The sequence below is a fragment of the Micropterus salmoides genome, unplaced genomic scaffold, assembly GCF_014851395.1.
Source record: "Micropterus salmoides isolate LMB-PRFRI ecotype aquatic unplaced genomic scaffold, ASM1485139v1 Ms_hic_scaffold_1, whole genome shotgun sequence".
Lineage (NCBI taxonomy): Eukaryota > Metazoa > Chordata > Actinopteri > Centrarchiformes > Centrarchidae > Micropterus > Micropterus salmoides.
Genome location: NW_024040040.1, coordinates 38,994,656 through 39,022,621, shown reverse-complemented (window position 1 = coordinate 39,022,621; position 27,966 = coordinate 38,994,656). Strand labels below are relative to the sequence as shown.

Here is a 27,966-nt window from a genome sequence, read left to right as displayed (position 1 = left end):
CTCTGGGGCTCTGGAAGCCCATCGCAAAAAGTCTTCAATTAGCAGAATACGCCTTCATCTCCTCACCAAGGTCACCTTTAACAATCAAATTATCTTTAAATTTAAATAAAACAATCACTCCCCGTCAGTCAGAGTTGATTAGTTCCCAAATGAAATCCATTGCCTCTTGAATATGTCAAGAAAACTTACCCCTCATTCTCACTCACGCGCTTCAAATGCATGTGTGTGCAAGGTCATCTACAAACACACTTGTGTGCACACTAAAAGAAAAGCAGTAGACCACAGGAGTTTACAGCTGAAATGTCTTTTAATTCCTGATCACACAAGGCACAGTTGTGTTTGTTCTAACCACAATTTGGGAGATTTTAGTCGGGCTTGGAGGAATTTGAAAAGTCACAGTCTCTGGCAGCTGGGGCAGACAAAACAAAGTTGGTTAGATACTTTTTCAGCTGTGCATTATAAGGAGATTCACACCCTCTGTACTCATTTAACACAGTCTAATGATAAATCACTGAAAGCTTTCCTCATCTCCAAGGACTTCACATAAAAAAATTTTTTAGGATCACATAGATTAGAATCTGTCTTCGTTATAAGCAAAATAGGATAAAACGTACCAGTGTTTTGGATGCAAATGTGACAATACTACATGATACGTGGGTCATGACTTCAGAGGTAGAAACTGTGGTGCATTCAGGTAGTTTGGAATATTCCAAACACAAAAATAACTCAAAAATTGTTTATTTCCTCCTGAATGACAATAAACAATTTACTGTGTGTGTGCTGTTGAAGAACTACAGATTGCTGTGTTGTTTCCATCTGGGTTGGAGTGATCTTCCACTCTGAGTCCCATCAAAATCACTCCATCAGAAGTAAATGACTTTTCCACCACACAGGACGAATGGAGGAGGCTTGTCTGCTCTAAAAGCATTTTCACACACCAGGACCAATCTCCGGCACTATTGACCTGACCAAGGTCGTTTTTGTTCAAACAGCAAAGCCCAAGATGATGTAGTGAACCGATATCCCTGGGTCTGTATGGTACATTCTATCTAGGCAGCATTGGGTGGTGTAAAGCAAATCTAGGCTTCAGCATCCCACAGTTTTAAGGTTCTAGAGGTTATAGCTGAGCAGGCTGAATTTTTCTTTCTTTCTTGTTTGTAAGGTTAAGCTGGGGAAAAAAATAGAAAAAATAAAAAGTCCAGTGAATGCAGCAAAATGCCCTTATCTCGCCATCCGCCGTCAGCCCCAGATGTCCTGTAAGTAGCGTTTCTCCTCTCTCAGCCCCGCCAGTCTCTTCATGGCATCCAGTTGGTCTACCTGAAGCTCTGTTTTGATCATCTCCACCAGGGTGTCGTTCACGTCTTTAGCCATGTTCTTAGCTTCTCTGGTGAGGAAAAGAGCATGAAAAAAGGGCAATGCAATCAACAGGCATGTTTTTGAGACAAGGCCATATTTTGTAAAACCAAGAGGTGCTGCCACAGTCCAGCAGTGTCCTGGAAGGAAATTGCTGAAATCTCCATTTTGCTGTTGAAGCATTTTGGGGCAGATTCAACATCCCGTGGCTCTAAAGTGATCTTCTTAGAGTGTGAGGAATTCAAACAGTTCTGATGTTTTAAAGATCATTTACTCAAAGGTGAGGTAAGAGGCCTGGCAGTGATGATAGAGAGAGAAAGGTGATACTGAGCAATGCAAATGTTGACTTATATGTTTGCTTGGTCTCGTCGTCTTTGTACTGACAGAAAAAATGTGAAAGGAGGGGAAAAGGGGTACATACACACCATAAATGCTACCAACTGTACAGGATGTTGCAACAGTGTGAGGTCAGCAGTAACAAAGGAGTAAGAGAAGAGATATTGGGCGCAGAAAGTTCCTTGTCATTACGCCCAAATTCAAAATATGTGATAACTCGCCTTTAAGCAAGTCACATAGTCATTGCACCTGGCACTGGATGCAGCTCGGCATGTCTTCAAGCAGTTCTTTAGCAAGATATGTAGGTTTTTCTCTTTCTTATAAGCAACAATTTACCCTCAGAGAGAATCCCTGTAAAATACTTATCAGTTATTTGTTTTGATAGTCAGAACAATATTAGCTTAAACAGAGATTATACTCTCATGTCAAATAGGTTTATTGCCAATATTATTAATAATATGTACATTATTGTGACTAGTAATGTAACAGATCGTAATGGTTCTGTAAGCCGTACAGACTCCCTGACAGAGAGAGCTAGAGTGCAGAAAAGAGCTGCGAGTGAGATGTTTCGCAGTCCTTTCACACATTAGTGCCAGAACATGACTCAACCATACCAAGTGCACACTGGGATAAATGTAAAGCAGATTAAAAAATAGAATATATCAGTCAGGATGAATTATGGTTCAAATTATAAGAGGGATGAGATTTCTTACCCGCACACATAGAGATAGCCGTTCTGTTTGAGCAGGATGTCAGTTATGTGCTGGCTGTTGAGAAGCAGGTTGTGTTGGACGTATCTGGGTCGTGCTGCTGAGGTCTTGGTCACCTCTTCCTCCTCCTCGTCTCTGGAGAAACACACCTTGAGGTGGCTCAGGGTACCGTTGGACACAAAGCTCTCCAGCTCCTCTCTGGAAGAAGACACATCCAAACATGTCAGGATGTTTTAAATCCAATTTCCTTCAAGGTTATTCCTGTAATCTTGGGCAGGTTGTTCCGCATTTACAAAACCAAAATTGTCATAACTCTTTGTAAAGCTCAGGAGCCAAAGATTCAGTTTCTGATGTGGAGAAAAGATCATGTGGCAGTGAATGTTGACCAACCTTGACCACCTGTCCACAATTTTATGGAGAGAGAAAGAACATGCATATTTTTATTGTAACTGAATGAAGAAAATGTAGAAACTGCTGGCCTGTTAATGCCAAGTAATTAACCAGGTTTTTCATACTGTTTATCCTTTCACATCCAGTGCTCTCTTAAGATATTTAGCAATAGCTTCAACCGCCTCAGAAGACACATGACCCCCAGAACATTTCCTAAGAACAACAACAAAAAAACAACATCAGGTTAGGTAAAACAGAACACTGATGGCCAAAAGGTCTGAGCAAAACTGAGCCAGACAAACAATTTATTTTGTTTAACGAGAAAAGTGCAAAGAAAATATGGATTTCATAAGCAAGGCTGAGTCACTGTTATAAGCATCTTCTTACAATCAATCCTCCCAGCCTTGCAGTTGGGTGTAACCTTGCTCCCTATCTGTGGTTCGGTTGGCAACTACTCCTTCTGCTTCAGTGTTTTTCACAGGGCCTGGGGTGCTATTGGAAGGGAAGGAAAGAGGAAGGTGGGGAGGGAGTAAGGGTTTACTGTGGCTCAGAGCGGCGTCTTCTCTAAAGTTAAGCAGCCGGAATGAGCAGAAACACACACCGACACCACAGCGCAACACACACACTGATAACAAGTCACGGCTCTGAGTTCATGGGTGAAGGTCTTCGCTTCAGGGGTCTGTTTTGCAGTAACCCCTCGACTAAAATAAGACATTTTCCAATAACACACAGACAATGCGGTGTGAATGCTAAAGGAAGAGATGCATTATGTTGTCTTTGTTCTATGTGAAACATCCAGAGCTGTTGCCTCTCCTGCAATATTTACCTTTGATTAGAGAAAGAGTCGCTAAAAGAAATCTTGTTGTTATGACCGAGACATGTGATTACAAAGTCTGTTTGAACATGAGAGCAACAACATGAATAACAAGGAGAAGCATGGCGGAGTCTAGTTTGTTTTTGACGTCCGAATATGAATCATCATAGACTAACCAGTCAAGTTGCAGTTTACTTCCACATCTGTCCAGACTCATATGTAGTGAATACTTGGAAAGAGTTGAATAAAAAGGTATAAAGTGTATTTTTTGGCTGAATCACTATATTGATGATATGTAGGTATGGTTCCAGTAAATATATTGTTGAAGTGATTAACGAAGGATTTTCATAGATGTGTTGGCTAAACAGGTACACATGTACTTGATTACGATGTAAAGATGGATTCTTATAAAGTATAGTTACACAAAATGCGGTGCTAGTTATTGTTAACTCAGTCAACATGTGTGTGAAATCTGGAATCGTCCAATTAATTCTTAAAATTTTAAGGTCACAATGACCTTTGAGTCCAAAGTGCCTCTCTATTCAGTGTCCAACTAACTGGCAAATCTGTCACATTTTCCCCTTCTGTTGCTGAGTTACGGTGATGAATAATGGCCAATGTTTTTCCCGGACATTATGACGTCACAGTGAAGTAGACCTTTGACATTTTAGGTAAAAAATGCCGTCACTTCATCGTTGCATCCAATTAAAGATCTGTGTGAAATTTTGTCATAATTACCACATCAATTCTTGAGTTACGGCCAAAAACATGCTTGTCAAGGTTCTTTTGAGGTCACAGTGATCTGAACCAAACTGAATGACAATAAATGTAGAAAGTGCTGGCCTGTCAAAGCTAAGTAATTAACAGGCTTTTCATACTGACAGTTTATCCTTTCACATCAAACACTCTCTTAAGATATTAATCAATGGCTTCAACCGCCTCAGAAGACATATGACCCCCAGAACATTTCCTAAGAACAAATAAAACAGAACACTGAAGGGCAACTGTGTCGTCATCATGGTCATCAATCCTTGAAGGTCACAGTGACCTTTGCCCTTTGCCCACCAAATTCTAATCAGTTCATCCTTGTGTCCAAGTGGACGTTTGTGCCACATTTAAAGAAATTCCTTCTAGGTGTTCCTGAGATATCGCATTCATGAAAATGGGACGGACAACGGGAAAACATCTCACTGGCGCTGAGCCGAGGGTTTCTGAGAGCCAAATTCTGCCAGACTCCTCTGTGTGTTTATACACATAACAGCCTGTGGCAATATCCTGGACCCTAAAATGAACCCAGCAGGCCTTCCCGTTATGTTTCCTCTACAGCATGAAATCACTTGCCATAAAGGAGGCAGAGGAATCAGAGGGAGGGGAAAGGATAAGTGCAGCAGAGGGGAGGACAGGCTTGATGTGACAGGCAGGCAGATTGGCATCAACCTCTCACAGGGATGTTAAGTGCCGCGGCTGATTGAGGTGCATCGCAAGCCTTGTTTGTTTTATTTTGCTGGTGGAAAATTCTGAACACCATCGGAGAGCTGGGCACATCCTGTCTCGACATTTTGTAATATTTCAACCCCTACTTGCCCGACTTTGGGTAAGCTTTTCTTAAAAAATATGAGACATAAAAAAAACCCATTTCAAACTATACTAAGCAGGTTCCTGCGTTTCAAGGCAACGGTAGACATCAAATTGAGAGAAATCCAACTGAGATGAATGCAGGCAGGTAATGCAACTGCAAGTATGTTGTTCTCATTCTGCTAACCTATTTAAATTAAGTACAACGCTTCATGGGTGGCTCATAAAACACAGAGTAATCACTTTGGTCAACACTGTGAGGGTGTTCATCAGAGAAGCCCACACTGTGAACAAACACTGCCCACTACCTGGCTGTGAGCTGGTATTTAACTAAGGGATATAGGGGGAAAAAGGGGAACAAACAACATCCTCTGTGATCTATTCTTGTGTCATTAAGGATGCTAATCCATTCACACTATTTAATCCTGTGAAAGAACTCGATCAGTGCACCAGCATCGAGTGCACACATGCTGCTGATACTCAGCAAGAGCCGATCAATTAGTGTGTAGTCAGAAGAGAGTAAAGCCAAAACAAACTGATCAGAGCAATGATTCACTCACAGGTTGATGTGAGGTTAGAATGCTTTAACAAACCAAGAGGTCAATCTATAAAAAGTAGTCTAACATTCATAGAACACTGCCCCCCTTCAATTCCTGTCTACAATACAACCTCATGTCAGTGTTGAGCATGGACACCGGAAGTAGTGGGTCCAAGGGCCATTTGCACCCCCACTTTCACCACTTTCAATCCATTTCCTCTGTTCTTGGCACATTTTGCTTTCTCAATGAGGGCAAGTAATGACCAGGATTTGCTTCAAAACTGAAGCTCAAGGATCGATCGATACAGACTTCAAACTTGGAACCTGTACGTTTTGCCATTTTATGTTGCTGGTTACGGTTTTAAACTTGGCGTTAGGACACACCCCACCTAACGTCTACTGTACTCACACTGGAGCAATGTTGGAGTATTTAATATTGAGGAACAGCCTAGAGAAAGTGTGTGAACGGTAAGCCACATTTGAAGCCAATTACCAGAGTAGCAGGTTGGTTGAGGTAAACAGTTTTTTCACGTTGCTTTTTGTGGACCTTCATATTACAAAGGTAGCTCAGCTGGCTTGTTCATATGAAAGTTTTTTCCTGAATTGGTACTTGTTCATTTGAAGTCTCCGATCTATCTATCACCACACACACACACACACACACACACACACACACACACAGCTTGAAATTAATCCGATGCCCTTGGTGCTGAGCAATAAACCATAAACTCTTAAGGTAATATAAACAGTAGGGTTATGGTTCAGTCGCATTTTATCTAATCTGCACCTAGAACTGAATCTGCTTGTCAAATCTGAATCTTTTCAATTCCCTTATCAAATCTATTTAGGTTTAGCTTTCAAATGCTGCATTCACAGGTTTTTTTTCACAGCAGTGGAAACAAGTTATGAACACAACATTTTATCACCTTTTAGTTTACATGGCAAACTTGTTAGCCAACAGTAGCTCGTCTTACTCATCCAGCCTCATGAAGTAACTCTGCAGTGTTTCCCCTATATGTCGGTTACAGTGTGTCGGCCTCTCAAGACCAAAAAAGTCTGTTGTTTCCCCACCTGCTGGAAAAAATTAAGCCTGTTAGCGCTAAGTTAGCTAACATCCCCCCTCCCCTTCACACAGAGCTGAGCAGGAAAGTTTCAACAGCAGGCTGTGTCTTTTGGCTGCTATGTAACTTAACATTAGCTCAATAGAAAGTAACCGGTAGTTGTATTTTATTACTGCCTACTTGTCCAATGTTGAGAACATCAGTTACAATCTCAGAGTAAACTGGTGTAGCCTGCAGCTCTGTCCTGTACAGACTGGTTGAATTATTTTTCAGATGAGTCTGAAAAAGTGGTTGTTAGGAAAAGAAAGGACGGTGGTGAGTTTAGTAAAGCAAATTAGTGATGCAAACTCGTCCTTTTAAGCTAATGAGGAGACGTTTCTTTTTGGATTTTAATGTGCAAATAAAATGCACCTCAGAAGGGACAAGGTTTCTCATGTTGCACGCAAAAGGCAAACATTAACAATCGTAACAATTCTGAGGTCATATTAACAGGGTTTTAGGGGGTGATGTCCAAAACATGCTGTGCAATAAATGTTAAATCACTGTGGAGAGCATAACCAACCAAATAACTTTCCCCAAATCTAAAGTTTGTAGTTCCTCCCCAGTAGACTGATCTTTTGCTGTCGGTTATTTATTATCTGTCCTGCTTTTCCAACTCTTTGTTCAGACATATGGGGAAAATAATGGCCCAAACCCCCCACCACCCTGACCATGACCACCAACACCAAAACATTCAGCTAAAACTCACATTAACCTGGTAAAACACTAGTTTTAAACTATTCTGATGTACATCGCATGCTCATGGACACAAAGCAATACTGCTGAGACATGTTGTGTTGGGGTTTTATATTCAGACAAAAAATCTGCTTCACCTCCGCTGCTATAACTCCATCCTAGGGGAAACACTGCACTGGCATTCATTTGAGTCAAATTTCTGGTCTCCACCGACCCATGAGGAAATTTATTCTGCGCTTTAGCTGCTAAATGCTACACTATGTTCACAGCTGCCTTCTATGCCTAGAAACGAGGCGGATGATAGCGATGAGTGAGTGAACCCAGCAGTAAAGTTGCCAGCAGTAAAAACCAAAACAAAGAGCTGAAAGATACTAAAATGCTCCACAGTGCTGAAGAGAACTTTAAAGTAAAATGATAACATTTATATTTGAAATATTTCTTAGCAAAGCTTCAATATTCAACATATTTGCTCTTTAGCTAAAAGGGTGAAACTCACATAACCTGTATGCAGCGTCTTGCTTGAGTCACAACTACATGCCGAAACCACAATATGCTGGTGCTCTTGCCCCTTTTCACTCATATGTGAAAAACACGTGTCCTTGGTTAATATAGCTTGAAGGGCAGCAACACATACATTTTACTTTACATCCTTGAGCTGAGTGCTGGAGCTAAAGAAAAGAAAGTAATGGTAAATGCACCTTTCTAGTCTTCATACCACTCAAAGTGCTTTTACACAACACACCTATTCACACTCATATTTATACACTGATGGCAGGGGCTAAGGTGCCAACTGCTTATCAGAGACAGAAATTAACACACACACACACACACACACACACACCAGACACTTGGGGTTCTGTATCTTGTCCAAGGACACTTTGACATGGAGGGGGATCGACAACCCGCCCTACCTCCTGAGTCACAGTCGTCCCTAGTATGTATTGAACATGTGTATGGGGTCTGTCAATAACCACAGATCTGAAATAACAAGCACAGCTTACCTGAACAGGTAGTCTCTGTCTCTGTGGCGACAACCGAAGAACAGCCAGGTCTCGCCAAATGTGGCCTCAGGGTTCTCCCGCCTCTCATTCTCTCTGAAAGTCAAGCAAAGGATGTTAGCGGTCAATCAATACTAACACACGACCAGACCAGATGGAGGAGAGGGAGTCCTTCCTCGCACCAGAGGTTAAAGAAGAGTAGTGACACCATTAAGCACTGTCTGCAATGACAGTACACTGAGAGATGCAATGGCCTAATGCACGGAAACGAGCAGCGAGGACATTACATATATTATTAAATTTCACCCAAACAGAAGGATAGATGCCATCACTATAAACAGTTACTGAAAATGAAACTAGGGCTTTTGTGTGTGTTCAACTGCGCTTGAGTAAAAAAATAAAAAATTAACTGCTCCCGCAAAAGTGATTCCTCTTGTGGTTTGGGAGTTTGGCAAAGCTCCCAGAATCCTTTGCAGGCAATGGCAACGCAGCAGCACAAAGCGGCTCTGAGGATGCCAGTATCTGTGCCGCACACCTGCTGCTAAGGTGACAGCTCTCTCCTAGATAACAACAGTTGACCCCCAACCTTTCATGATGCCATCAGTCAGCAGTCTCTCTAAAGAGGCCGGGGTTATCCGTTACCCCAGTCTGATTGGTGGGGTGACCAACCACGACGAGGGGCTCAGGAATGTCACAGAGAGGCATTGAGACTGGGGCCTTTGTGCTGTGCTGCTGCACTCAGAGGATAAGGTGCTGCTTCCCCTAAGCTCCACCCTTTGATTTTCACCAACCAACTGAATCAGGCTTTGTGTTTTCCAAAAGTCACAAAATTAAAAAAAAGGGCAGCCAACTCAGGCTTGCTGGAGTTGTACATAAGCAATAGTATAATATTGTATTATTACTGTTATTACTTTGAGTAATAATTTATGTCTCAGAACGTTTTTACAAAAAAATCCTTAATTACCTGGTGATAAATTCTTAAAATGACATACACGCCATCTTCCAGAATATATGAATCTGCAAAGATTTTTTTATTTTAAAGGTTTTTTAAAGGCTGGATACAAAACTGCTCCTACTTCACTTAAAACTACAGATGCATCAATGGCAATTTTCTTCGCAGATACGGATTTTCTTTCTTTCTTTCTTTCTAAGAACTATCATTGACAGCACAAACATTTTTGTAACTTTCCTGTAAGGGCCCGTGTCCACCAAAGTATTTTTTTTCTGACACCAGTGTCTTTTTTCAATTCATTCCAATGGGAGCGCCGCGTTTTTACTAGCTGGTAAAAACGCCAGGAGCGTGACGAGGCGCTGAGCGTCTTTTCCGCGCTGTGCGCTGGGCGTTTCTTCCCGGTCGCCGACAGTTGAGAAATGTTCAACTTTGGGAAAAACGCTGCGCTCGTCACTGTCACTTTTTACCCAGCCATCCAATCACAGTGCAGGAGGGGCGGGACAAGCACCGTACAGAGCACATCCGATCTTGAACGAAGCGAAGTGCCTACTCGCCGAGGTGTTTCCCCGCCCGCAAAATCTCATGAACCCACGTACGGACAGGACAGTTTCTGCTCTCATGTTTCAGCCTTCTCTTCATGCAGAGCAAGTGCCAGAGCAAGTAACCCTACATACTTTGTGGTGACATTTTTAAATTCACTAAAATTAAGTAGGCTACCCAACTTGCAACACAACGCCTCCACGGAAATTATGTATCATAGCAACCACCTCGAAAAAAAACACTGCGCCTCCAAAACGCAGCCTAGCGCTCCTAGTTAGGCGTTTTCAGAACAGCAGGTGGCGTTTTCAGCTGGCAAAAAACGCTTTGGTGGACACGGGTCCTCAGAGAATTCATTCTTTTTTTCTTAATAAGGATCCCTTTTAGCACCAGCATGAGCATTTGCTATTCTACTTGGGGTCCATTCAATTGTATGTTCATAATAAAACAGTGACTATTAAATAACTTTCAGATTTTCTGCAAAAATGCACCAGGTTCCTGGACCTTCTCACTCAGCTCAAAATAAAAAGGGTCTCCAGGTTAAGCTACTGAACAGAGCTTTTTTGTACAAATAAAATCCAAATGAATTGCAGATAACAGAGCAATGTTTCCCACAGAATGACAGTGTCGCTGTGGTGGGGGTATATTTTTTAAAATTATTTGAGAGAAGACATTACCCTATTTATAGTAGGTTATTCCTTAACTCAATACTTTAATTCTACTTAATTCGCCACCTTATTTTAGTATTTACTCACAAACTACTTTAATCTGTTGACCTTGCTTTTCCTTTCAGATACACACACCTACATATGTCTCTCTGTGTTTCTCTCTCCCTGTATATCTCTGCTCTCTTGACTTTCTACATCAGCAGTATGTTTTATAAAAGGTGCCCAAATAAGTCATGTTTGGGTTTTTATCCCCGCAATCTGTTTTCACAGCAGCAGGTGAGCAGCGTGTTGAGGAAGCTTGTTGTTAATGACGTCCCCTATAAAAACAAACATGGCACCAAATGACATCGGCACCAAAAGGTGTGCTCACTGTTGCATGTATGTAATCCCAGATAAAGTCCCCCTCTCTCTGCAAAGTGCTAAAATGGGTCGCCAAATATAGCTTACTGTGGCGACCATTAATACCTGGGTAAAAGTAAAGTCGGTGTGGAAAACATGGCTGGCAAGTGTTGTGTCTTCTTCGCTCACGATGAAGACCTTCCAGGCTGACCACACGTCTTTGTGTCTGTGGCTGAGACATTCGTCACTGTCTGTGCTGATGTGTCAGCATCGGTCAAAAGTCACGGCCGATTAAGCTGAAAATGGCCAATTCCAGTCAACAGCCGATCGATTGGTGTATCTCTACTGAAAACTGTATTCTTAGCGTTGGCGAGTGTCTGGAGGTTTCAAGATTTCCCATCACAATTTTGTAAAATGAGTAAAAGGGAGATGTGACAAAAACTTTTGAGAGCAGCTTGTTTAAGTAGTTTATCGAGCAAAAATATAATTTGCAGGTTTCAGATTTTCAAATGTGTAATTTTTTTTTTTTTTTTTTAAATGGCATTATAAATTCAATATCTTCTGGATTGGACAAAACAAGCAATGTGAAGACGCCACATTGGGCTCTAAAAAAAAAACCTTTCTTGTTTACTGACATTTTATAGACCAAGGGATTAAAATATTTATTTTTTTACATAACGAAGAGATCAATCAATTTGTTAGTTGTAGCTCTACACTAATTACCCTTAGTGAAAAAATTAAATCAATGCAATAGTCTGATTTTGAATACTGAAACAAAGCTTCACCCTAATTCTCCATTAAGTTGACTGATTAATAAAAATGCTTTGGAGAATAAGTTTGTTTGAACTTGATGTCTGTGAATGGGGCACAGTAACAGAGCTGTCTGGCTGACTTGATCCGAACACTCAGATCCCATCCATTAGCATCCTGGACGAGATTCTTCTGATCTGCAAACAGCCTCGAGTAAACTCATTTTAGTGGGCTCGTCTCTCTCTCTCCTCTTGCCGCCTGCCCTAAAGGGATCAATACCAATATGAAAAACCTGGATTCCATTCTGAGTAGACCACACCGGCGCCTTTCTCTGAATACAAATCACATCACATCACATCCCCACACTATAACAGCCTGCAATACAATCCCAGGGAAAGACAGCATCTACAGAGCACTCCATTCTGGGGTCGAAATCAGAAGCGGTTGCCTTGCATTGCCATTCAGATAATCAGCAGGAGGGGAAACTGCATGGAAAGCTGAGGTGAGGACTTGGTAAACATCCCAATTATCTTATATCTTTCATCGGTTTTCTTTGCAGCGCCGTGCGAGAGATGCTGATCGGCTTTTTAGGCATAAAAATACAAGAACAAAAAACAAAGCCTAAATACAACAACAGCTTGATGCTTAATCACTGAAATTACGTTGCAGAATTACACCCATATACATTCAACAATTCAAAATGTTTTCATAATATAGGACAATGCTGAGTGGCAAGATGCTGCAGCCTAATTGTGATCAGCTGTCTGGTTAGACTGATAAATGGAAGCTCAATATTTGTTCACACAAAAACACAAACTTAATAAAAGTTGTCATACTGAATGTGCCAAGTGGGCCTACCGGCAAACCTAAATATTAAACTGAGAAAACTGTTATTTTTTTCTAAAAGAAAAGCTTGTTCAAGCTGTTAAGGAGATTAAGGCTAACCACTCAGTTAAAATACATTTGTTTAACTGTCACTGCTGCCAGCTAAAGAGAAAGACACTGAAAATCACATTCTCCATAAAATCCTTCCACGCCAACCACAGCAATCAATACCAGACTTCTGGGGAGCGTTATTAAAATCTCCTGGTACTGCCAAGTGAGCATCTGACCTTTAGAGACGCTTCTTCCACTTGTTACCAGCGCTACAAACTCATACAAAGTACTTTTGAAAACAGCCATCGATTAACAGTGAGGCTGGGAGGCGGGGAGAGGTAGAAAGATCGAAGTGTGCCCATGTTGTTTTGTTGCTAACAGGACCTTTCTCGGGCCTTGAGGCAGATCCGGTGTCCCGGTGACAAACTGGTGATTGTTATCTCCTATCAGAGTGCAGCGTCAGCCAGCAAGGCTTTGTTTGGAATCTCAAGCTAGAGTCTGTATAATGCCGCACACCACGACAGGTTTTTACAATCCTCCAGCACAATACACAGCTGGCAGGAGAGAGCATGAGAGACACAGAGAGGGAGAAGGGACTGAGGAGACAGTCGAGCTGATGAATTGGTTGTTGTGACTTTATACTATATATATATATACTTATAGAGTCTTGTGAAAGAAAAACAAAAAAAGATTTTAAATTTATTCAAAGAAAAAAAATAACATTGGACTCTCAAGGATGCATTTGATGAGAGCTAGTGGTTGTTGTATTATGAAACAAAGCCTTCCTAAAATCATTTAATCTCTGAGTGTTCTGCTTGCACTGACAAGTAGGTCTACAAGAGCAGACCATTAATAAAACACTTAAAAAGTGCATTTTGATATCTTAGATTTTCAAGAGCTGTGTTTGGGTACCACTGTAAGGATCAAAGTTAGACTGATATGTTCATATCACTGCCTTCCACCAGAGTACTGTCCCTCTGGCCTAACCTTGATCATTAAGAAGAGGAGTCTGTCTGCGAGTGGTTTAACAAGGTCAATCCGAAAAACGTGTGGCATCTTCAGTACTCCTGCCTCCCAAAATGCGCGAGCACCTCTCACCCCAGATGACCACTCATCCTCCCACGAAACCTGCTGCAGACAATCCATCGTCACATCAGTCGGTGCCGTGTCACCTCTCTGAGCAATCACCCGCTGATGCCACGCGCAAAAAAACATCAGACGTCCGAGGGATTTAGAGACAATTGGAGTTGACTGGGGCACAACCTCATTTATACAAAGCCACCAAAGAGTTAGACATGTCAGTCTGACTTTCTAACTAGTCATGGTGGATGTGGGGCCTGGTTCAACACACAGGCATGACACTGGATAGAGAAGCCTCACTCACATTAAATCCTTCTGACAGGTCATCGTCTTGCAATCTTGATTAAGCCATCATTTCAGAAACTCAGAAAATTTAACAAAATGTCACGTTTTTCTACCAAATGATAGCACTCTTCAAGCATTTAACTCTTTCAGCAGTGGTTTAACAAGCGGGTGAGAACGTACCTACTCAGCTAACAGTCAGTATCCTCACAACACCTCTTCTGCAATTACAAGCAATTATTTACTCCAACAACGTGTCCACCTACTACTGGAATTTTTACTTTTAAATCAATAACGCTCCATGTGCTGCATTGACTCCTGGCTCTTCATTACAAGCCGAGTCATAAACTTCTGCATCGGAGAGGGCGCAATTTATTCCTGTTGAGACGAGTGAAGCATCTGAAATAATCCCTGACGTGATCACGGCCCACGCTGCTAGATTTATTATGCCTTATGAGATGTACATAACGTCGACTCTCATCGACTTTGAGCGGGGTCTCATTTAATTGTTTCCGCAGATTCCTTGAAAATATGGATAGATGGTGTGCACTTAACATCACTTGAACAATGTGAATATTCATTACTGGGTGCAGAATTTTATCTACGTCACACAGTGCACCAATTAGCATGTAACCTGCGTGTTTCTGATGCTTGATATGAACATTTAGCTGACCTACTTCAGCAGCATATCTTGTAACATGTACAACATTGGCAGGATCAAGTACATTACCACATGCATTTGTTTCCTCATGAAGGAGGCATTTGCAAAATGGGGGATCTCAATATCCACCATGTCTCTCCAACTTGATGAAAATGTCATTTCTTATGTTGCAAGATATTATTGTAATGAAATATTAAATTTGCCATACCTTTGCTGGAGAAATCCAATAAAGGGGGCAACTCCTGTGCCTGGTCCAACCATTATGAACGGCACCGACAGGTCAGAGGGAGGCCGAAATGAGCAGCTGGGTCTCAAACTCACATGGATCTAGGGTCAGAGGTCATTAGCAAGCATTTAAAATAATGAGAGTAATTACAACAATGCTGAGAAACCACTGTGGGCCTACCAATCTATTAATTGATCTACTTAATATTCTAAGCCATACTAATAGGAAAACTCATGAGTTCCAACTGGAATCCATAGAGTCTGTTGTAGAGAGGATTCACATGCTTTAATTTGAATTAATTCTTTAATTAACCGCACACAACTGGCCCAGAGCTTGTTCTTTTTTTGGTGTCTCACACATTAAAATTGAGTTCCTAGAGCAGTTTAAAACATGTAGTAGAAACAGGTTCAATCCCTAAAGCCTCGAGTTCTGCAGTTTCATGAAGACACTGCACAATTATCTGATATTCTGATCCACACTTGCCTTCTATTTTACTCAAGAAGCTCTTCTGTAATATCTGAAGGAGAATGAGCAGCCCAGCTCTCCTAACATTTTTACTGATACAAAACTAAGACAAAGACAAAGAAGGGAGGGCAAAGTAAGGCATAGCAGGATTTCAACCTAGCCAGGAGGTGTATACATGAGTATACTTTTCTCCCTATGAGTGGGAGATTGAAACTATTACAGCACTTGTACGCGCAAATATGAGCACTTATCAGCCAAGACCAAGAAATATATCAGCCAAGTTCACAAATTTACACAATCTAGCTCTCCATTTTCCAGTTTACTCATTACCTTTGGCAGAGCCAGGCTGCCGGAGGATTCAGCCTTCCCAGGGAAAACCAGGACAGGATTGATGAGGTCAAACAGCCAACTGGTACACAAGCCTCGCCTCCCTGCAGGCCGCCCAGAGCACGCTGGGAACTCTACTATGTTAAAGACAAAATGCAGCTTTCCTGGGTGCCTAAGACAGGAGCTATAGAGATGGGACCACAGAGAGTTTGAGATGGAGGAAGACAGAGATAGAGGGAAACAAGAATGTGTGCAAGGCATACAGACAGACACAAGCAGGGAGATGAAGTGAAATACAGAAGCAGAGGGAGAACAGAAGGGTAAAGAAAGGCACAAGCATTACGAGGGAGGATAAATTCTCAAGGACATACAGCAATGCTCCTACAAATGATTCACACAAACTGCCTTTAGAGAAATGTAGTTAAACAACAGCTTTTGATGGGATGCCAATTACAAATATGTACATGACATTAAAATGTGCTAAATTATAATCTACGTCAGTGGCTCACAACCTTTTTTGTCTGACATACCCCTGTCAGATGAGCTCAAGTACCCACTCATCAACACCACCCGTTATGTTATGTGTTCTTCTGAATGGATTTTAAACTGAATGCAATTTATTATTATTTTACTTTAACTATTTTAACAGTTTATCCGTTACTTTTAACTAACTACTATGACTGCCTTACCATTACTTCTAGCTAACTAACATTACTACAACAACTTAACCATTAACGTTACTTTCAGCTAATTAGGCTACTACAACTGCCTACTTTTAGCTAACAATTTCCACTGCTCATCCATTACTTTTAGCTAAGTATTTCCACTGCTCATCCATTACTTTTAGCTACCTATTTCCACTGCTCATCCATTACTTTTAGCTACCTATTTCCACTGCTCATCCATTACTTTTAGCTACCTATTTCAACTGCTCATCCATTACTTTTAGCTAAGTATTTCAACTGCTCATCCATTACTTTTAGCTAACTACAACTTCTTAGCCATTACTTTAAGCTAATGACTTCATCTGCTTAGCTATTACTTGAAATAAACTATTTTATCCATTATTCCACACCCCTAGCAACTATAAAAGTACACCTTAGGTCCACACAATGAAGAGCACTTCATTCTAGAAAAATAACTTAAAAAATACTGCTAGGAGAGAGAAGAAATATCTTTCTTTGTCTGTCTTGCTTCAATAAAACTGCTTCTCCCTCCTCTCTGTTCCAGTCTTCACTGCCAGCTGAAGAAGTCTCACGCTCTCTCATCCTTCATTCTCCAGTTCCTGTGGGCCACTGGAGACCTCTATTGACCACAGCATCAATAATGCAGGCCTCTAATGTCTCTGCACCATCTGATAAACTACAGCCACCCTCTCTCCTGTCCGTACCCTGTCTCTCTGCACAAACATACACACACATTAGCAGCTAAGTGAGGACCTAATGAGAGGAGCGGAGAAGTTTTGACATTGCGTTAGATGTTGCTGTTCCACATACGCTTTAAAGCAAACCTAATGGGTAGTAGCTTAACAGGAAGAGCAAATCAATGACTGGCTAAGTGGGGCAAAAAGAAGGAACACTAGAGCCTATTTAAAATAAGCCCCACTACCTAAAAACAATAGATACAATATTTACAGTGCATTCCTTTGTGCATGTTTTTACACCCACTGTTGAGTGTATTAGGGAATTACATCTATAAATACCCATCCAAACAAAAGCACACATAACATGGACTACAATGTTCAGGGTCTGACAAAGGGAATCCATTACAAACTTTAGAAATATACACACATACATAATAATTATATATACACGTTATAATACCCTATCAAATGACAGATAATTAACCACTGTCAATAGTGCGAGATCAATACATATTGTATCTTGTGAACTCGCCGGTTTTTACTACTACTACCTAATAAAACAACAACAGATTGCGAAATTAGTTTGGAGGGTTACAAGACCAAAATATATGTACTGTACTGTACACTACCACTTAAAAATGGCATTTCACTGTTAATATAATGCATCTTCTCTGGGGCATAACACATTCTATGCAGCCTCTTAAAAAGAACTAACTTAGATCATAAATTATATGAAGATTTCTCAACTTTTGTATGGTGTAGAAAAATAATAATAGATTAAATTTATCAATTAAAAAATTGCAAAGTGAATGAACAGAAGAAAAATCTAAATGAAATCATTATTTGCTAAACACACAAATATTCTATCTTTGCCATTATTGGGAATATAATCAAGTTTGGAATAAGATGGCTGCGTAAGAGAGCCAGATGTTTTAATTTATACGGAAACACATCCAAGTATTCAATTCTTCAATTCATAATGAACTATTAATGTCTTTGTACATTTTCTTAATGTATACTTATTGTGCAGCTAGGAAACATCAATAGAAATGAGGAAGCCTACACAATGATGTGGCAAGAATAAGACAACCACATGTACTTAAAGAATGATGCTAAAAGAGCACATTTGTGCACAGGTTCATGCAGTGCAAAATTAAATCGGCGTTTTTATTCTTCTGTCACCTTACCTGGCTGCTGAATAAGGTCTGGGCTGCAGTTTCGGCAAATGCTCTGAAAGGCAAGCACAACTGTCAATCATCCAGCTGTATTGCTTAGATTTTGTTACACAGACAACCATGACAGAGAGGAGACAAAATAAGTGAAAGTCATCTCGGCCCATTGAGACGTCCTACCTACCAATCTATCCTCCGTAACCCCCACCCAGGTTACAGTCTTGTTTCTAGGACACACTTCTATATTTATGAAATTACAAACTCGGGGTTATGGAATCCCAAGTGTCCAGATGTGGAGCCAGTAGGAAACAGATTGCTTATGCAAACCTTATTTCAATGCCAGCCATGAAGGTGCCCTCTTTTGGGTAATATGTAGTGTGCATTGCATCCGCAAGGATGTGTCAGAGAAATCAGAAAAACTTATAAGAGTTAGAGGTAACTTTTCACCCTGTAGCACCAAGATTAGTCATTTGCTATGCAATATGACCACTACAAACTATTAGTTGTGGGGGGAAAAAAGAGTGATTGAGAGTTCTGTGATGTGCTTGCTATATGTTCCCTTACACTGTATTTGTATCTCACTGATAGATGAACCTGGAAAAGTAAAGCTACACCATATGTACCAGCTGAGGCCTCATAATAACACTTCTTTTGTGCTAAATTGCTTGAAAAGACAAACAGCTGGACGGAATCTGCTCTCTCCTCTCTTTCTGGATTTCTCTGACATCTAAACAGCTCAGGGTGTTAGCGAGACAGCTCCAGACTTTGACGTCCATTTCATCTCTTTGGGCTGAGGATTTTCTTTTCTGTTTTTTTTTTAATGTTGATGCGTGAAACACTTAAGTAAGAAATAAGTTTGAAAGAAGGTTTAGAACAAAAATATTGGCCTTGCCCAAACAGCAGCCTTCCACTACACTTTCAATCAGACTCACTCAGATACTAAACACTCGAAGAAAGCCTGGTATTTAAGGGGAAAAGCCCTTTATCAGGAAAATCTTGTTTGAGGTTTGTACAAAAACCTGGTATTCAAAGAATATAGACGTATACATAATGTTATAACTGATGTTTTTCCCTTTTGGTTATGTATTACAGGAAGACATCTTGTTATATTTTTGATTACAACTAACAATTATTTCCATTGCTGGTTAATCTGCCAATTATGTTCTTAAATAAGTGATTATTAATTCAAGATAAGATATTAGAAGCAAAGATATTAAGTTTACTATCACAGTAGATGGCAAGCAGCAATTACTCACAATTGAGAAGCTGGCACCAGAGAGTGATCGACTCTTTTGCTTGAAAAATGACTAAAACAATCAATTGGTTAACAAAATAAGTGAGCAGATGAATGTTCACTCAATCGATTCCTTGATTAATCAACTAATTTTTGCAGCTCTATTATTGATGTTTGATATATAACTATATTTTGGGCCAAATGATAATGACGATAATGATGAAATAAATCTTGAGAAAGAATCAGGACTAAGCTGCAACGCAACAGAATTCATTATTCGTACTCATAAAACGCCAGTAGGACAAATCATCACATACAACATATCGAACAATCCTTTCTAGTGGAAACACACACCTCTCCATCAGACGGTGTATCCTGTACGTTAACACAATCCTCAGCAGCTGCACGGTGCTCGAGTTTCTGCCCTTCTATCAGAGTGACAGCACATGTCCGAAACAGAGGACAATCAATCCATCATCTCACATCACTGCACCATGATGATACTGCTGGTAGATACAAAGGATAGATCACTTTTAAAACCTCTGAGTGCAAAGCTTTGTCTTCTTCCCCCTTTTTTGCAGTAAGTGGCTTGAGAATACCTCCTAAAATATGTATTTAAAAAAAAAATGGTCTCTGTTCCCAAATAAATACAGTCCCAGGGTCCCCACTATGTTTTCAGAAATGATGATTTTCAGGGGTGTCATCGATCATACTGCACAACAATACAATCTATTCCATCTCAAAAGTCTCTCTGTGCTGCAATTTATATGTAGAGGTACCATTTTAGTTGGGAGAAAAAAAATGAGATGGCAATGTGGTTGAACATAAAAGTTATACTTCTTAAGATATATGGATAGTTTCTTTGGCTGCAGATGGAATTGGGGGAGAATTAAGGAAGCGGTTAGCATTAAAGCATTAAGAAGAATTCCCCTTGACAAGGCTTTTTCTCTTTTTAAATAGCCTACAAATGCAAATTTGGGGTAACATCTCAAAAAAGGACCTGCAAGCTCATGGTTTTCAAACACCATTTTAAAGTTTTCCATGGCATTTTACTGTAATTTAAATGAATAAAGATGGAATTATGTGATATGCAGTGCGTTCTCTGTCATCAGGAAACTTTGTTTTAAATTTCAGGCTTTTCTAGACAGAGGGGAAGCACAGGGAGACTTTAGTTTGCTCTACTTTTTTCTGCAGGTCACAATCGAGCTAAAAGGGAGAAAAAAAGAAGAAGAAAACTGCACCCTGGTACAATTTCATTTGAGCCCTGTGGTAAAGTAAATAAAAAAAGATGCTCATGGACAGCATTCGGCTCCCTGGGGCTATGATCCCGAAGTTTTCATCTGACACGCCATGGACCATATAAAAAGAAAGCTGACTCTAGGAAGTAAGTATCTTTCTCCTTTTATACCCAGTATTTACTTTTACACCCAGCCTGCACTTGGCCAAAGACATATGCGCCCAGACACATCTCTCCTCATTATTTATAGTTTGTGTATAAGCATAAACTCTGATCAGCAAACACCTCCCCTCCGGTCGAGGTAATGAACCGAGAACAGTGCAAAAATGCAGCAGTGCACTTTACCAGTGACAAACTCAAAGAGTCAGAGTTGAACATTAACCTCTGATCCAAACGGACCCTGCGCACTTATGTCCTTGCAAAGCTCAGTGGCTCCCTAGTAAAAGGCTCCCTGTCCCCCAAATAACAGCTGTTGCCCTGAAGTGCCTCCAAGACCGCATTTTTCACGAGGGCACAATTTAGCGATTCCCAATATCTGCATCAGTTCACCACTGAGGAAAAAAAAGAAAAAGGTGCTGTGGTTGGCAAGTAGACCCAAAATAACTGACACTTGGGTAGGCCAGGAGCTGTGACACAGCTGTTTTTAGAGGACAACTTAACTTGTATGTAAAGCTGTAGCCAACTCATTTCACTGTCTGGTAAGTTTCAGTCAAAGCTTATTAGATCTATACTGAATGACCGGCCAACTATCTTAATGAGCAGGGGAGAAAATGTTAGCTTTCTACCAACAGTTGGCTCATAGGGTCAAAGGGGGGACGCAATAGATGGCTGACAGCAGCAAAAAATGATTAACAAACATTATTAGCAGGGAGGGAAATGATGAATAAACTGAGCAAATACCTCTTGACATGCAGCTACATTCTGCCATTATATTCACAGAAACGGCGGCACAAAAACCATATTGGGGCCACATGTATTTAAAAATGAAGCATGGAAATGAGTGTTGATCCTTTGGGGAGCCCTCCGATGTACACTGTCTGACCATTCAGTATAATTAAATGCTCTGACAAACTCTGCCTTGAGACTGGGCTCACAAAGCTTGTTTTCCTGGGGCTACAGTGCCCCCTACTGGACAAGAGCTATCCAGACAGACAAGCAAAACAAATATAATATAGACAGACTTGACATAACCTGAGGTATTTTCAAAAGTGAAGTAAATACTTCTGCAGTAATTTATTCCAGTGATATTTTTGTACAGGTGCAGTCGAAATCCCCACTCTCGTGTGCCCAAATCGCTGCACTACCCTGTTTGTTTCAGGCAACATGAAAGCCTGCTTTTAATTAAGAAGTGCATCTATTAATTTCAATAAAAAACTAACTGAAAAACAGCTTAAAAATATGCCAGCATTAGTCTGTTTTCCCATTAGTCTCTGGATAAATGTTAGGCATAAAATGTACCCATTTGCTATGTGACATGATGAGATGAAGTAAAATAAAAATGATAGAAAATTAATGTGACATTTGATCAGATTTTTATCTTCACACTGGTTCTCAAGCAGCCTGTTATCTAACACACCTGGCAAGGATAGTTTTTACACGATATCCCTGACTACTACAGACAAAGAATTTTGGACTTCATGGCTGACTGACAGAGTGAGATAACAGCAGGCACTCTGACCTATGAGGAGGCTGAGAGGAGGCGAACAGGACGGGAAGACTGCCAGAAGCTCCAAAACGCTGAGGCTCGGATCTCTCACGTACAGGTTGTAGTCTGCGGCGCCTTGTTTACTGCAGAGCTCCTGCAGTCTCCTCTTCTGCACACTGTCCGCCGTGTGATCCACTAGAGCTCGGAGAAATGCCTGACAAGAGAGACAGAAAGACCGAGATAGGAAGTAAAGTCACTCGAAGCTGTTCTGTCGGTGGTAAAGGTCATGGTTTCTTCGACTTAGGTTTCGATTCACGGTAAAAAGAAAAGAAAAAAGGCTTTGAATACATTTTTTAACACTGCAGTCAAAACAAAACGAAAATGCCACATTGCACACAGGCCATATAAAATGTTAAGTCTTTGTTAGTTTTCTAGGATAAACAGACTTTGACACCAGCCCAGTTTTGGAATACAGCCATTTTATTATGCACAATGCACTCTCTGTCGCTGTAAAACTGTTATTAAACTAAACAAGCTGCCTGCTGACTTGAGGTCCATCACAACTGTGTCCACATTCAAAAGCATACTCTAAACTTTCCTATTCCCCCGGGCTTGTGGTTAATTTCTGTGTCTGCATGTGTACTCGTATGGCAGCACTTGTTCCTTGTACAGTCGGTTACATGTGCAGCTACGTGATAGGGCAGCCGTTTCTATTTGATTGTTTTGAGCGTATGGTATGCTCATCTTACCCATGTTCTCTTGTGTATGCCTATATTTTCATATCCTGTCTTTCAATGTAAAACACACTGAGTTTACCATTTAATGCTTTTAACGCAACTGATAAATTAGCAGAGGCATTCTTTTAATCCTTAAACAACATTCATCAAAATGAATGAATGCAATCAATTAATATGTTAAATTTACGGACAACAAGCAACTGTTTAACTGGTATTTCATCAATTATTGTTCATCTTCTCGCAGGCTGTGATACAAATTAGAGGTTTTAAAGGGATCATGAAAAAATATTAAAAATACAACAACTTTTGGAGGGATCCTACTTTATTACACGACTATCAATCACTTGGATACAGTAATCACAACTTCTAGATATTTGTCAGGCTTAATTAGTCTGTATAATTTCAGTGATTCATTATAGTTTATGAGTGCATGTATGTAGGGAGAGATTAGTGACGTATTCTTGTAGCGTGCACTGGAAGACATATTATCCCTATATTCCAATCCAGTGCCAAAAGAATTGTGGATAGCCCGGGTAACATTGATATTTGTCTCAGCAGCGACATGCCAAGTATATCTTTCTGTATTTCAGTTATGTATATTATTAGGAATTGTACTTACTATGAGGCTGAGGTGATTATCTTTATTAGAGTATAAAGATTACAGATGTTGTAAGTGCCTTAGTAAAACAGATTAACTGCTTGGATTACACAGACAGGTGTTGTGAAATAAAACTCTTACTGCCTTGTAAGACTGTAGACAACAGTTTGACCCTATACAATCAATTTTTGTATAGGAATTCAATAACAAAGAGGACAAAATGAGTCTTGTATACAGCAGGGAACTGAACAGATGGTAGCTGTTACCATCAGGATGGACAATATAGTTCTCACACATGATCAATTTCATTTGTACAGTTAAAAAACTTCTCTAATAAAATCAGCACCGAAATCAGAAGCACTGTTTCTCTAGTGTCTCTAATTCATCCTTCTGACCAAACTTACTGCATAACATAACTTTATTTTTTATGTTTAAAAACAAAATGCAACATGTTTTGGTGATGTACTGCGATGTACTGGTGACCTTTCCAGGGTGTACCCCTCCTTTCACCCGACGTACGCTGGGATTGGCTCCGGCCCTCCGCGACCCTGTACGCAGGATAAGCGGTTGACGATGGATGGATGGTTTTGGTGATGTAAACGTTTAGTATGCAGTGTGCCACAGGGGATATTATCTTGTAAGTGCGGTGTGATTTTGGGCCCTAACTTGCACCTGACACAAAGCGCAGAGTCATTTCTAGTTTTGAACCGACGCAGTTGTCATTTTCACGCGCTTAGATCATTAAAATAGGGCACTTTGTGCTTTTAAAGAATGATGCATGCAGAGCAATACTTAAAATGTTGTATTTATTAAGAAGCAATTGGCCTTATTTTGACACTTTACAAATTGTCTTCAATTTGTCAGTCAGTGTGCTAATTACAAAGAACAATAAACTACTGATGCACCTGGAGCCAGAGGGACATTACTGGTTTTCATTTTGGTTGGATAATGTTTTTATTAAATAATTAATTTAACTAAAAAAAACAAGATGAGGGTGTAATTTGGTGGGGAAAATAGCTTGGGAAATGGAAATTAGAAACAGGACAAAGAGTACAGGGTACACAAGTTAGCAGTCACTGTATAGTATTTTAAAGAAAGGTAAAAATGTAAGGGAATCGGGTGAAACTCATTCCAGGTCAAAGTTTTGGCTCTGCCTAAGCTCAAGACTGTGGCCATTTGACATTTCCAGCACCAAATGTGTTCATCTCCATTTGCCACAGAGGTCTAAGAAAGTTTACTCATTATTTCAGCCTCAGACCGACACTTGGTAAATTCAGTCAAACCAAACTATGAACCAATGAAAATCTTTTGGATCCAGACCCTGTGTTGACAGACTATTTGAGTACCCATATGCCTGTTCAGTAAGTAGATCCAAATAAATAAATATTAATTGTGTTCAAGTATTATTGCACGTCCTAATTAAATATAATAGATGTTCTTCCAAGCAATAAAAGCAGTGTGCTTTAGCTGGAGACGACATAACAATGTCTTCCGTTTCACTATGCCGATACACATCAAAAAGTGTCTCGGCCAATGCAGTTTACAAAGTAAGTAGCTGTAGAGCAATGTTTGGACATGCAGTACCTTCTTAGGAACACTTCTGATCTCTAGACACCATGTGAGGAGGTACAGCAGAGAAATGTTCTGGGACATGTAGGATGGCACCTGGGCGCCTAAAACCAGGGAGGAAAGAGCATTTGAGAATTATCACAATAGGGTAGATATGAATGTCACAAACACAAGAATCTATTTGGAAGAAATGCTAAAATGCTCTTTTCAAGAAAACATTAGGTGCTTGTTGACAGGCGCACCTTTTTTCTTAGTGTCTTTACGTAGAGAAATGTGCACTCTATGGTTCCTGTGGTCATTTAGGCCCAATCTGTGGAGCATATCCTCCACCTCTGTGGCCCTGTTTGGGCAGAACACTTCAAACGAATCCCCTGGCTGATAGGTTGTCATCTTTGAGGAATCCTAGGAAAAAGAAGCATCTAAAAGTTGAAACTGCAACTGCTAAAGCTATCTAAATACATATCGCATGTTTAGAAAAATGTCAGGCTTACAGAGATGTCCAGCTCTAAGAGCAGAGCCATCTTGACTGAATCTCCTCTGGTCAGCTGTACAGCCCTGGATATGGGAACCTCATGGAGAGCATCTTTGTTTAACGGTCCAACAATCTGACCAAAAACATTTATTAGATCAGAGATGAAATATGGCAAAGATACTGGTTTTTTATCAGCAGTAGCATTCCTCACCTGTTCCACAGTGTCTACCTCCTGAAGAGAGACATCAAGGTAGGGAGGAGGCAGAGCAGGAACATTAAGAGAAGACTCAGACAGCGGCGGCAGGGAGTGTGTCAGAGAGGCTGCCAATGCAACATCGGGAACTCCAGCATCCCTGATTTGTGTCTCCGGTACTGATGTAAAAACACTGGCAGCACCAGGAGACTGGGTTGCCAACCCAGGGCTCTCTGCAGGAGAAGCTGGCCTGGGATCAGAAACAGCAGTCTGTGCAGCCAAAGATGAAGGCGAAGCAGCAGATGCAAAATTGGAGACCGTCTGTACAGATACTCCGACCGACTCGCAGTTCTGGTGGTCAGTGACGCTTAAGAGGTTTAGTTGGACATCTGGTATGGATGAATCACGAGTTTCCTTTGGTGAATCCCCTTCTTCTCCTTTCAAGTAACCAGTCCTAGCAGAAGCCATTTTTGATAAGGCTCCTTTGATTGCACTCCACAGTCCTTCAAGCCAGGGGTCCACGACCACTTCCAGCCTGGAGAAAACAAAGTCCGTGAGAAAGAAAATGGGTAAGATAAAGGTCAAATGCTGAAAGTTGAATGTACTTGTCTATATTTTTCTGTAGAACTCACCCTACACCATCATCTGCATATCCCGTTGCATAGAACTGCTTGGCTCCAAGTTCCTGTAGACGACGCTCAATTGTCTTCCCACCGTTGCAGAAATTTGCATAATTTGTGTCTCCTAAAGCTGGAGCAGACAGAGAAAAACAGATGACAATTTCTCAAGCCAGTAACTGTGTAAACACTGTGCAGTGCTCTGCATTGTAATGATTGTGTGTTTTGCAAACCAAGTCCCCCACATTGACAGACGCACTGAAAAAAAAGCAACCTCAGACCTAGAATTTACCTAAAAGTGCATACGAAAGGTGTTTATAGTGGTCAGTGGAGAGGGTCTTCTTCTTGATGCGCCTTACAAATTGGAGGGCATTGTCTGGCGGTTCCCCGTCTCCAGTAGTAGACACAATAAAGACCACTGGGGCACTCTCCTTCTCCAAATTGTACTGGAACCAGTTATATGATTAAACAGTGACTTGTGTTTGCACCAGTCGATGTGAAAACTTTAATATCCACAAAATCATCAGGTAATATCACTTCTACTAATATATTATTGACAGCCATGCAACATAAGAGGGGCTTAAACAGCTCTGCTACAAGTATAAAGGGTTTTAATGAGCAATAGCTACCTTCTCACTTTGGTTCAAGCAGCTGAGCTCAGCAACCAGTCCGTGCTCCTCCGCCACCTCAGCAACCCCTTCTGCTATGGACTGGGCCTGGCCCTTCTGAGACCCGTACAGAACCACGAACCGAGGCTTCACTTCACAGGGCATGCTACAGAGTCATGGAAAAAGAACGTAACTTAATTTGTAGATCTGAAACAATTTGTGGACAGAAACTATAAAGAGCTCATGGACCAAGTCAAGTAACTGCTACTGAGAGGATTAAGTAAAGTACTCTGTTGTAGAGCTGTGCATCGTGGATATCTCGGCGGACCTACAAAATGCACATTGACAGCAGGTAACAGACTGTCACAGACCGGCCTTTGCAACATTATTTACCGTGTAACAACTGTCCTGAACGCCACCATGAAGTACACGGATGTTGCGTCACGTTTTGATAACTGTGACTCGAGCATGTTATTTATCTTTGCATAATGTAACGCTAAATGTAAAAACAACCACGTCACAAAGACAGTAGAGTTTAAGAGAGAACACGTTTTTAGCTCACTGTTAGTAACTAAATAAATGACAAATAACAAGCCCTGTTGCCGACATCTGATCCCCGGATGGTGTATTTACGAGCTATCATGTTAAACAAGTACAGATGGTTAAATACCATAAAAAGAAGGCGGCTATATTAAGTTTTATGTTAAGATATACTACCTACCTTTTGAATACAGCTGTGGAAATGCACACAGCCCAGCCAAGTCAGTCCTCATGGAATTGCATCACTGGAATTCACGCGAGACCAGTGAACGTGATCGGAAGAAACCACGTCATAAGAAAACTTCTTC

The 27,966-nt window shown here is 40.7% G+C and overlaps 1 protein-coding gene across 2 annotated transcripts; it reads right to left on the bottom strand.

Annotated features, from left to right (window-relative positions):
- Positions 1 to 288: 288 nt before the first annotated feature.
- mtrr (5-methyltetrahydrofolate-homocysteine methyltransferase reductase) lies at positions 289 to 27,943 on the bottom strand. 2 transcript variants are annotated; one of them, XM_038726940.1, is made up of 15 exons: positions 27,840 to 27,943; positions 27,140 to 27,284; positions 26,803 to 26,956; positions 26,526 to 26,643; positions 25,912 to 26,428; positions 25,720 to 25,833; positions 25,471 to 25,630; positions 25,244 to 25,332; positions 22,358 to 22,538; positions 18,224 to 18,266; positions 15,677 to 15,857; positions 14,864 to 14,982; positions 8,514 to 8,606; positions 2,403 to 2,597; positions 289 to 1,384 (listed from the first exon to the last, which is right to left on the bottom strand). In XM_038726940.1, exons 2-15 carry the CDS (start codon positions 27,281 to 27,283, stop codon positions 1,240 to 1,242), a joined length of 2,253 nt encoding a protein of 750 aa, XP_038582868.1. In that variant the 5' UTR covers position 27,284; positions 27,840 to 27,943; the 3' UTR covers positions 289 to 1,239. The 2 variants fall into 2 exon arrangements, with proteins under 2 accessions (XP_038582868.1, XP_038582879.1); XM_038726951.1 differs by lacking the exon at positions 26,803 to 26,956 and having other exon boundaries at positions 27,148 to 27,284.
- Positions 27,944 to 27,966: the final 23 nt, after the last annotated feature.